The sequence below is a fragment of the Rhinoraja longicauda genome, chromosome 6, assembly GCF_053455715.1.
Source record: "Rhinoraja longicauda isolate Sanriku21f chromosome 6, sRhiLon1.1, whole genome shotgun sequence".
Taxonomy (NCBI): Eukaryota; Metazoa; Chordata; class Chondrichthyes; order Rajiformes; family Arhynchobatidae; genus Rhinoraja; species Rhinoraja longicauda.
Window position 1 is genome coordinate 29011157 of NC_135958.1, and position 12054 is coordinate 29023210.

General features: G+C 44.6%; 1 protein-coding gene across 6 annotated transcripts in view; it reads left to right on the forward strand.

The window, feature by feature from the left end:
• Positions 1 to 11399, forward strand: part of gse1b (Gse1 coiled-coil protein b) — a 514981-nt gene extending 503582 nt beyond the window's left edge. For all 6 annotated transcript variants that reach the window (XM_078400739.1, XM_078400740.1, XM_078400744.1 and 3 more), the window contains 2 exons: positions 314 to 417; positions 3222 to 11399. In XM_078400739.1, the coding sequence (XP_078256865.1) occupies positions 314 to 417; positions 3222 to 3356 (239 nt within the window). In that variant the 3' untranslated portion in view covers positions 3357 to 11399. The remainder of the gene's footprint in view (positions 1 to 313; positions 418 to 3221) is intronic.
• The last annotated feature ends 655 nt before the right edge of the window (positions 11400 to 12054 follow it).

Genomic DNA, 12054 nt, shown 5'->3' on the forward strand with positions numbered 1-12054 from the left:
ATAGTGTGCTAAGGCCCTGTTCCCGTGTCGCGCTGTTCTATGCCGAGGAAGAAATGCAGATGCTGGTTTATACCAAAGGTAGACGCAATGTGCTGGAGTAACTCAGCGGCTCTGGAGAAAAAGAATAGGTAACATTTCAGGTCGGAACCCGAATACCAGTCTGAGGAAGGTTTCCAACCCGAAACGTCACCTATATTATTTTTTCTTCAGTGATGCTCCCTGACCATGCTGAGTTACTCCAGCATTCTGTGACTATCTTCACACCCTGCAATGTTCTATGTTAAAATATAACAAAACTGATCGTTTATTTCAGAGCAAAATGTGGAGCGACAGGTTCTACAAGCCCAATGCAGACGGCTGGAAACGTTTCACTATAACCTAAGCCTGTCCGCAGAGCAGCTATCCCTCAGCATGTCGGTAAGTGGTGCCAATTAATCTCTTCCGGTACTCTTTCAAGTTCCTGGGTGCAGATCCCCATCAGTTCGTAGCTGGACTGGGTTGGTACTGCAAGGGAAAATTGGGACACAGAACTCATGACTAATTTCCCCCATCTTGGTAAGGTCCTTCAAATGGACATTGGGTCTGAAACTTTCATTATCCCAGCCGGTGGAGATCCAGTAACGTCAATGTGATCTCAATACAGCTTTAAGGGGTGATTGTACGACTATAGGAACGTGCGCCCCCCATTACGAAGAGCAGCCTCAACAGGCAGCTAAATTGATCATTCCTCAACTGATGGAGTTGGGCAAGTGAAGTCTAGCTGTCCTGAGCTGTGGGAATAAGAAGCTTTAAACCCTGTCTGATGTCAGTGTTGAGGTTATCTTAAATATGTGGGGTTGCTTTTGAGAATCGGAATCCATCGCTAACTCTGATCCATTGAATGCTTCTGCCTGGATATTGGAATTCTGTGGAGGCTGGTTAGATAATAACCCTAAATGCTCAGCTCCCCATGTTCTACCATTGATGGGCGCCGAATTAGCTGAACATAGTTGGTCATGGGTTGGTGTTGGAAAGAACAAGGGGGCGCCACGATGGCGCAGCGGTAGAGCTGCTGTGGTACAGCGCCAGAGACCCGGGTTCGATCCTGACTACGCGTGCTGTCTGCACCGAGTTAGTACATTCCACGAGACCGCGTGCTCTGGTTTCCTCCCACACTCCAAAGACGTACAGGTTTGTAGGTAAATTGGATTTGGTAACAGTTGCAAATTGTCCCTAGTGTAGGATAGTGCTAGTGTACGGGGATCGCTGAAACGGGGATCGTGGACTCGGTGGGCCGTAGGGACTGTTTCCGCACTGTATCTCTAAACTAAACTGATAAAGGCAGTATTTAAACAATGACAGAATTTGGGACAGGGGAGCAGGAGATTAATTTCCCCCCCCCCCCCCATCCTGATCTGCCGTTCATGGATATCATTGGACAGATCTCTGCAGCTTCCATGTCCCATATCTCATGCAATGCCTTTGATCTTTAAAAATCCTTACTAAAACTAAGATGGAACATAGAAAAGTACAACACAAGAACAGGGCGGCACGGTGGCGCAGCGGTAGAGTTGCTGCCTTACAGCGAATGCAGCGCCGGAGACTCAGGTTCGATCCTGACTACGGGTGCTGTACTGTACGGAGTTTGTACGTTCTTCCCGTGACCTGCGTGGGTTTTCTCCGAGATCTTCGGTTTCCTCCCACACTCCAAAGACGTACAGGTTTGTTGGTTAATTGGCCAGGCAAATGTAAAAATTGTCCCTAGTGGGTGTAGGATAGTGTTAATGTGCGGGGATCGCTGGGCGGCGCGGACCCGGTGGGCCGAAGGGCCTGTTTCTGCGCTGTATCTCTAAATCTAAAAAAAATCTAAAAAAGGTCATGCATGTGCTGAACATGATGTAAACTAATCACATCTGCCTGCGCATGATTCATATCCCCCTTCCACCCCATTCCCTGCATATCAATGTGCCTATCTAAAAGCCTCTTAAATGCCACTATCGGATCTGCCTTCACCACCACCCCTGGCAGCATGATCTAGGCACCCATTGCCCTCTGTGTAAAATAGTTGCCCCGGCACATCTCCTTTAAACTTTGCACTTTTCACCTTAAAGCTAAGGGTCTTTGACATTTCCATCCAGACAAAAGGATTCTGACTGTCTACACTATCTATGCCTCTCATAATTTTATATACTTCTATCAGATCTTCCCTCAACCTCCAGTGCTTCAGTGAAAACAATCCAAGTTTGTCCAATCTTTCCTTATAGCTAATACAATAGACAATAGACAATAGGTGCAGGAGTAGGCCATTCAGCCCTTCGAGCCAGCACCGCCATTCAATGCGATCATGGCTGATCACTCTCAATCAGTACCCCGTTCCTGCCTTCCCCCCATACCCCCTCACTCCGCTATCCTTAAGAGCTCTATCCAGCTCTCTCTTGAAAGCATCCAACGAACTGGCCTCCACTGCCTTCTGAGGCAGAGAATTCCACACCTTCACCACTCTCTGACTGAAAAAGTTCTTCCTCATCTCCGTTCTAAATGGCCTACCCCTTATTCTTAAACTGTGGCCCCTTGTTCTGGACTCCCCCAACATTGGGAACATGTTTCCTGCCTCTAATGTGTCCAATCCCCTAATTATCTTATATGTTTCAATAAGATCCCCCCTCATCCTTCTAAATTCCAGTGTATACAAGCCCAATCGCTCCAGCCTTTCAACATACGACAGTCCCGCCATTCCGGGAATTAACCTAGTGAACCTACACTGCACGCCCTTCTAATACCTTCTAATTCAGTCTGCTTTCCGGTAAACCTCTTCCTCAACCTTTCCAAAGCCTTCACATCCTTCTACTAATAGGGCGACCAGACCTGTACGCAATACTCCACCTGCGACCTAACCAAATAACGTTGATAGGTTTGAAGAAGGGTTCCATCCCGAAATGTCACCAGAGATGCTGCCTGACCCACCGAGCAAATGCTCCAGCATTTTGTGTCTATCTTCGGTATAACCCAGCCTTCCTACACCACAAAGTTTAACAAATGACTTAATATCAGTTTGAAGTTTCCACTACCCTCTTCAAATAGAAGTGCCCCTTCATTTCATCCCTGAGAGACGTGCGTCCTAATGTTTAAACAGGGCCCTTGTTGTTAGACTCTGCCAACTTGCGGAAATAGTTGGAAACTTCATTTCAACATTGGTGGTGATAATTGATGACATTGTGCACATGGTTCTCTTTGAAATACAGGAACTTTTGGCCCAGAAGCAGAAACTGGCCTCAGAAAGGGAGAGACTCCAGTCCGAATTGGACCACTTAAGAAAGTGCCTTGCACTGCCTACAATGCACTGGTCTAGAAGCTACTTCAAGTCCTTTCCAAGGTGACAGCCCTATTAGCTCAGCCATGGCACACAGAGACTATTTTATTATCCTGGTATTTAAGATTCCCATTGGAATTGATACTCTAGGCAAGACCTAAAGAAACACGCCACACATGAAGTGAAGGGTAAACGGATAAACGGATAAACCGCCTATTGGACGAACATTGCATTGCAAAGAAAACAAGACTTCTGGATCTCTCTATTTTTTACATAAATTTGCTTAAAGGAACACTCTTTTCATCCTTGTTTGAGTTTCTGATTATTATTTAGTCCCTCATCTCCCCCCCTCCGATTCCAATTGAGAACAGTTTGCAGGGGGTGGTCTCATCTGGACCTCCAGAGCCAACACTAATACATCCAATGTAAACTCTTCCAAGTAAACTGGACTGTCTCAATTCCTCTGTACTTCCTTGACTCGAGTGGCTCGCTACAACAACCCAAGTGAAACAGCAGCAGTCCCCCACGCGGATGTCTCCTTGATCAGAAGATAAGCAACAGAGAAGAGCCTGTTGGAGAAAACCACAGACACTGACCTCGTGGGATTGAAGGACCCATCTCATTGAACAGCATCTCGTTTCCACCACTCCCACCAACCTTCCCCTCTCCACAGCCTCTGCCAACCTTTCTGCCATTTAGCAAGATTCGGACATCTCTGTACCTGTCCACACTTCCTTCTTCAAAGGAAAGCCCCCCCCCCCCCCCCCCTCCCCGATAGACTGGTTGGTTCCCCACTCTGCCCCCTTGCACTGCAACTGAATCAGACCATGACAGTTCAAGACTGGCTCAGACAACGAGGCTTTTTATTACAGAAAAATGCACTTAAAGCAATTGCAGGTACATTTTGAACCAGAGACTCTTAAATCACACTGATGCATGTTACAACTCTGAGTGTGCATTAAGTATAGAAAGACGGTAGCCTAAAGGGCGTTTTTTTTTAATTATTAAAAAAAACAAAATAAAAAGGATTTTTTCACAAAACAAAAGATGCTTTGCCTTGTACTGTATATAAACAAAAAACAGATTTTGTATGTTTTTATTACTTTAATTATTTGTATTAAAGCTTGCCATTTTTAATATGTTTCTGCTTTTGGCAACTATCTTGCTTTTAGTGTTCGTACTGCTGCTGGTCAGGACAAAGAAACAAAAGTGTTTATAAAACAAAAATCCCCCCAAATAAATATGAGAGCAAGAAGGTGAGCTGTTCACTCCTATTTTGGTGTAGCACCAGTTTAAGAGAAGATGTAAAGCTTCTGCACCTCTTTCCCTTGCCTATCACCCTCCCTCCCTCCCTCTTATTTATACTTGCTTGAGAGAGACAAGCACCAGTGGCAACTTGTGGCTGTATCAGCCGCGTAATTTTTTCTCCTAACGTACTGTAAGTTTTCGTATCTAATTTGCACTCGCCTGTATTTGGCCCCTCAGTCCCTTCCTCAACTTACCCTCTGATGCTCAGTAAAGGTAGAGACCCCTGATGGGGTGGGTCGGTGTATCAGGAGAGCGTCTGATCTAAAGCGAACTCCTCGTTAACATCTTCCCCTGACGCTTCCTGGCCAAAGGATGCATTTTGACTGCAGCAAAACTATCTTGTGTCCGCATTCTGGCTTGTTATCTCGCTGTGGGTCTCTGGCTGTGATAGAGGAATGCTCACTCAGTGAGAACTGCTGTGTCTTGTTAATGAAAGGGTACATTTACATTTTCCACCCACTGAGGTGGCAGCGCCCTTTTTAATAGTTCTGGGTCCAGGCAATTGTTATAAGGTGAGATTTAGCAGGATCAGTGCTGAATTATGATCAAAATCTCCAGACTCTGAATCTCTGTGGCACAAACTCATGACAGGTGACAAACGAGGCAACCCCATTAAAAAGTATACCTGCAGAAATGGAGACAGTTCACACCAGGGGAGTGAGGTGGAAGCATTTTTGTGATTAATCATGTTTAAATTCCTCACCCCAGGCAAAACAAAAATAAACAGAGCAACTCTCATTTTTTTAAAAGACATACTGTGCTAGTTTAACTTAGCAGGTCAGGCAGCATCTCTGGAGAACATGGATAGGTGACGTTTCAGGTCAGGATCCTTGAGTTTGAAGAAGGATCCCGACCCAAAACATCACCTACATTTGCTTTCTGGAAATGCTGCCTGGCTTGTTGAGTTACTCCAGCACTTTGTGTCTTTTTTTCATAAACCAGCGTCTGCAACAAGAAACTTCTTGTCCAGGGTTCAATTCAAAACCTTTACTGATATGCAGGTTGTTGGATAATTGAGGTGTGACTTTTGCTGCCGTCTGATTGAAACCTAGGCTTATTTATCTAATTTACTTTAATCCCACTGTGATACAAGACGTACATCCCATCTCTGTTCCTCTTTTCAAAGATTTATTTTAATTAAGAAGGATGCCCTCTCTGTCTCGATGGAGGTGCCACCTTCCAAAAGCAAGAATTGAGGTAACAAGAATTGTTCATGCATGCTCCCGACTCGAAGAAAGACTCTCTTGCTATTTTTAATATGTGGAGAGAAGCAGAAGAGGTTGACCTGAAATTAAGTTATCAGATTGAGCCGAGAACGATTTATTTTTGAAGTGACCCAGATTGATACTGAGTATATTTTATTTCCCAAACCTCAAAGTACAATCAGCAGCTAAAGTCTGCAGAAGCCGTGAAGATACTATTGGGATTCTAGTATCTCATGCTTATTTTTTACAGTAGTTACAATGTACTGATTGAGAAGGTGCTTGATAGCTTTTGCTGTGACTCAGAGCTTCATGTGTTAACTCTTAACTTCTGAGAGAGATAGAGTGAAATCATTACCCTGCTTCAAGGTGCTGTCTGAGACTGGGAGCTTGTAATCCTGAGGGATACCCCTTATTCTCGTTGCTGTACCAGCTGCAAAGCCCACAGCAATGCACCCGTGAAGTGTCCTGAAGCTAATTAATTAGGGTGATTAAGGCAAGTCACACTGATGATTGCAACAAGTTGCCAGATAATGTTCGCAGTATTCATGTTGAATTCAACCAGATGAGCCCATTGTGTGAATTGTACTTTTCAGTGCGCAGGCCAGAGAAACATGAGAGTCAGACATTTTGGAGAGGGGTAATGCGAAGAGGTTTTTTTAAAATTTTGAACGCAAGTGCTAAGTTAATAGTACCTGGGAATGCCTCTGCCAAACATTTGGAGGTTCCGACCCCCGTGTCACATTGCAACTCTTCCCAAAAGCATCTTGTGCCAGACCCTGGGCAGCCTGAGTAGCTCAGTCAGTAGAGCGTCAGGTTTTTAATCCGAGAGTTCAGGGTTCAAGTCGCTGTCCATGAACAATGAGTTTACATCACGTTGTCTCCCGCTATCCCCAAATTTACAGCGCCAGAGACATGGGTTCGATCCTGACCACGGGTGCCATCTGTACGGAGTTTGTACGTTCTCCCCGAGACCCGCGTGGGTTTTCTCTGGGTGCTCCAGTTTCCTCCCACATTCCAAAGATGTATAGGTTTATCGGCTAATTGGCTTGGAAAAACTGTAAATAGTCCCTTGAGTGCGTAGGATAGTGTTAGGGTGCATGGAACTGCTGGTTGGCATGGACTGGTGGGCCGAAGGGCCTGTTTCCGTGCTGTATCTCTAAACTAAACTAAACCTAGCTCCTACTATGAGCCCCATGTGCTAGTCAGGAAGCTCATTGCATTGACAGTCTTCATGACTAAAACATCCAGACTCTCCTTTGGTATTCTTTGCTGGAGAGATATCGAGGTACGAAGTTCTTCCCTCTTGTTAAATCACGGCCCATCAACATTGAACAGCAGTTCGGTAGACTTTATTAGAATGTAATTTAGTTCAGAGAGGCAGCTCGGAAACAGGCCCTTCGGCCCACCGAGTCTGCGCCGCACAACTATCATCCATACACTAGCTCTATCCTACACCCTAGAGACAATTTAAAGAAGCTAATTAACCTACAAACCCGCACATCTTTGGAGTGTGTGGGGAAACCGGAGCACCTGGAGAAAACCCACGCAGTCACAGGGAGAACGTACAAACTCCGTACAGACAGCACCCGTAGTTAGGATCGAACCCGGGTCTCTGGTGCTGTAAAGGCAGCTCTATCCCTGCACCACAGTGCCACCTTATCAGAAGCAGAAATGTGCATGTGTTACTACATTGCAAGTAGAGTGTGCACAGCCAAGGACAATGTGTCATTACACCAACAGATTCTCCTTCAGTTAATAGGCCAATTGTAAGATAAGCATGACTATTATCTTGCTAGAAATTGATGGAATTATCAAGTCCTGTACACTGAAAAGAGTCCGACTCCACACTACACTAGAATCTGAAACACTTCTGTTGCCCTGATCTGGGAAAAGCAAGCTTGCGTTTCCTGCTCCTGATCCCACCACTCGTGCATCTCCCACTGGAGAGTGAATTCATGTGCAAATGTTGGACAAGGCTAGATGTTGGTCTCCCACATTGTAATACTTCCTGACTCCTACTGCTACACAGGAGCCTGTTGGCTGAAGTGCTATGCGATGCTAGACAGTCCACACCAAGCAAGAATGACCTTACCATGAGATGGCCATTAGATACTGGTGGGGAAGATCACTGGCATCTATCCATTTCCCCAGGACCCTTCTTCAGGCTCTACAGTCTGCATCTCATTTACCTACTATTTCCAGTCAACCCAATTGAGTCTGAAGAAAGTTCCTGACCCTGAGCGTCACTTATCCAGGGATGCTGCCTGACCTGCTGAGTTACTCCTTCATTTTGTGTCTTTCCTTGGTAAACCAGCATCTGCAGTTCCTTGTTTTCTATCCATTTGTCCATCTTGTCAAGTCTAGATGATGCTAATTTGCACTGATGGGGTGGGTAATTACTGTCTCTAATAATACACACACTGGAGAGGTGAAATCCTGTGAAGATTGATAACAAGTATTTTCTTCTCTGATATTTACCAGTGGTACGTACTCAACCACACATTCCCAGTTGGGGTGATAAATGTGCCTGATGAAGCTTCTCAAGCCCCTCTCCTCTCCAAACCCAATCCAGTTCTCCCTCCGGTTCAGTAATGAAGGCAGTCACCATCTCACTCACCTTCTGTATCCAGCCAGCCCTGCTGCTATGTTGTCTCTCCACCACTGTAGCGGGTCTTACCACCACCATTCCTGGCCACCAGCCAGCCCAAAAGACTGACAATTTGTCAACTTGCTTAAAACCTTCTATTGACCAACATATCGCAACTGGCATCATTGAGTCTTACAGCATGGAAACAGGCCCTTCGGCCCAACGCCCACACCGGCCAACATGTCCCATCTACACTAGTCCCACCTGCCTGCATCTGGTCCATATCCCTCTAAACCTATCCCATCCATGCACTGTACCTGTCTAAATGTTTCTGAATTGTTGCGATATTACCTGCCTCAACTACTTCCTCCGACAGCTTGTTCCATGCACCCACCCACCCTTTGTGTGAAAAGGTTATCTCTCAGGTCCCTATTAAATCTTTCCCCTCTCACCACAAATCATCTTTAACAATTAAATTAAATAGCACAAAATCATCATCATTAAATAAAATGGCACAACATTTGCTACATCTAATGACAAATATAATCAAAAGACCGGGAAATAATTACAAAAGCTTAAGACGTAGAGCCTTGTTCTAACAGTTGCAAAGGTGCTTGTTAGTTACTGAGTGTTGTTTAGACTCCAAAGACTGACTAACAGTTGCCTGTGCACTGGGCTACTACTGTAGTTGTGGCTCATCCCAATTACTATTCGAAGGCTTTTGAACTTCATCGCTGATTGATGCAAAGTTTGTGTTCTTCTTACATACTCTCTCCCTCCTAACTGGAGCTCCCTCAAATATAATTACATCCTTCTCAATGACCTTATCCTGATTTATCGTATCTACCAAGTGTGAATATTTCACTGCTTCCAAATTACAACTGTCTCTATTTTAGGTATTTACTTTTAAAAAAAAGATACTTGTAAGATAATCAACGCATTTTGAAATTATAAAAAGGAAAATAATGCACATCTGCGGAGAGGGAATCAAAGTTAACAACTACGGTCGATAGCTTTGTATCATACTGACCTTATGATACAGGAAACAATATGTACCCTATACCTTAATGTCAAAAGGATGCAAATAACCAGATGATTGACCTGAAACATTAATTCTGTTTCTCACTGCACAGATGCTGCCTGAACTACTGTGTAGATCCAACATTTTCTGTTTCCGTTTCAAATATCAAACAGCTATGGTTTTCTTTGCCAACAATGGCCAAAGTGTTCTCTCATAGGAAGGTTAAGCTCAAAGCAGAAATTCAATACCTGATCGCTACCCATGACCCCGACAATAAACAGAGAATGGGTTCTCCAGCATTGAGGCTGATGAACAGAACCCACGAGAGACAGGATGCTCCACTTACTCCATGCACTGGATTGGTTTTCCTGTTTGACATCTCCAACTGATTGGGACACTTAATTGAGCTTTGCTCAGCTGAACTGGCAACAAGTTCACCACAGTATAAATGTTATCAAAATTACCACCTGAGAACCAAAACAATCCTCTTCTAGAATGGGGAAGCCAAAGGATCCAATGTTTTTTTTTTACAAATTTGATCTCAAAGTGACTGTACCATTTTATGTTGATAGCTTTCAAAAATGTCCATCTTATCATCATGTATCACTGAGGCTAGAGGTTCATTGGCCTTTGATGACATGACATGCTCACCGTATTCAATTGGAGTGGGTCTGTTTTCCGGGAGTGAACTGTTCATGGGGGAATCCTATAAATCCACCCAATTGCTGTGGAAGTCCAGACATTGGGATAGCCTTTTATGTGGGGATGTGAGGGTGAAGCTTTGTGATGTAGTTAGCCCAAGAAGAAATCCTTGTGAAGTTTAAATAGGCAGCCAGACCCAGACCCAGACCAGACTGAATGGTATCCAATAGGGAAACTGCTTCCGATAGGCCACGTTTCGCGTCGGGACTCTTCTTCAGTCCTGACGTGAAACGTCACCTATCCATTTCCTCCAGACCTGCTGCCTGACCCATTGAGTTACTCCAGCACTTTGCATTTTGCTTGCGACTCCAGCATCTGCAGTTCCTTTTTTCTCCAATGCAACTGCTTTGACCACCACGATCTACACTACAGCTTCCTACTTGTTGACATCAATCCTAATGCCCAAGACATGCTGGTAGGTTGTTTTTGCCTTGATTCTGGGAGTGAGCTGTTCATGGGAGAACCCTATAAATCCACATAACTTATCCCTAGAATAGGCAAAAAGGATCAACATGGAATTGGTGGGCAAGTGAAAATAAATAAGTAACTGGACTACAAGGAGATAGGAGGAGGAGGAATGGAACTGATGGAATTGCTTTGCTGGGAGCTAGCATGGACCCAATGGGCCAAAAGGCCTCCTGTATCATCATTATAACTAAAACTTTTAGTCTGTATGTGCAGAATTTAACAAAGTGCCCTACAACAATTCAAAAACAGATGCCAATGGTACCATGTAAATGCCTCCACACACTTGAATTGATGAGACAAGTGCTTCAGCGAAGCAGCACATTTTCCCTCCACCTCTGCAATTCCAATCAGTTTCGACATTTAACACGGTCTGCCATCCAGTGGCACGAGGAATGCCCAAGGACCGGTGGAAATGCCAGTTTCTGAGCGGGTCCGGGTAGCAACGAGTCAAATCAGTCGCCGATTTACCTTGGGCCCCTTGAGTTGCCAAAACACACTAGCCAACGCGCCTGGTGTACGGCCATCACACCCCAGTGCTGCCGATCCACTGTCTGTGCCTCTTCCACACTTCCCACTCACTCACACATCTGCCTTGACTGGTGTAACTGTAAACTTGCCACTGATTAGATGGGACCTTCTGTCACACCCTGTGCACATTTGATATGTCGTACTTCTCGAGAGGGAGGAGGCGGATGATGCTTCCACGATGATTAGGTTCGGGGGATTTTGGGAGAGTGGGGGTTGATGCTGTGAAAATTATGTTTTAAGTATATTGTTTGGATTTATTGTAATGTAATATATTATTTGTTGAATGTAGTAATTAGGTATTTATGAATATATTGCTGTAATTTCTGACAAAAATCAAAAAAATAAAATCATGTACAGAGTGATCAAGGTGAGCTTTCATTATTTTGCATTCACCATGAAAGGACATTTCAATAGCATCCTCGGTATTAATGTTTTATTTTAGTCAAGTTTAGCTTATTGTCACGTGTGCTGAGGCACAGTGAAAAGCTTTTGTTTCAATGTATTTTGGTTTTTTTTTGGAGGGGATCTGGGTTTTATTGCTGAGGCCCATTCCCAACTGCCCTGGTTTAAACTATTTGCCCTGTAATTATTCATTTTATCAAAAGTGGTCTGAATTTCTGCAATTTCCCCTGGTGCTGAGTTTGACTGCCTGGGGAACATTTTCGTCAGGCACAGGAGAGAAAAGATTCAAACAAATCTGGCAAGTTAGATCAAAAAAAGTCCATTGATGTTTTATAGTGTGTTTTGGCGGCACAGCGGTAGAGTTGCTGCCTTACAGCGCCAGAGACCCAGGTTCCATCCTGACCACTGGATGCTCTGTACAGAGTTTGTACGTTCTCACTGTGACCGCGTGGGTTTTCTCTGGGTGCTCCAGCTTCCCCCCACCGTCCAAAGATGTGCAGGTTTGTAGGTTAATTGGCTTCTGTAACATTGTCCCTGATGTGTA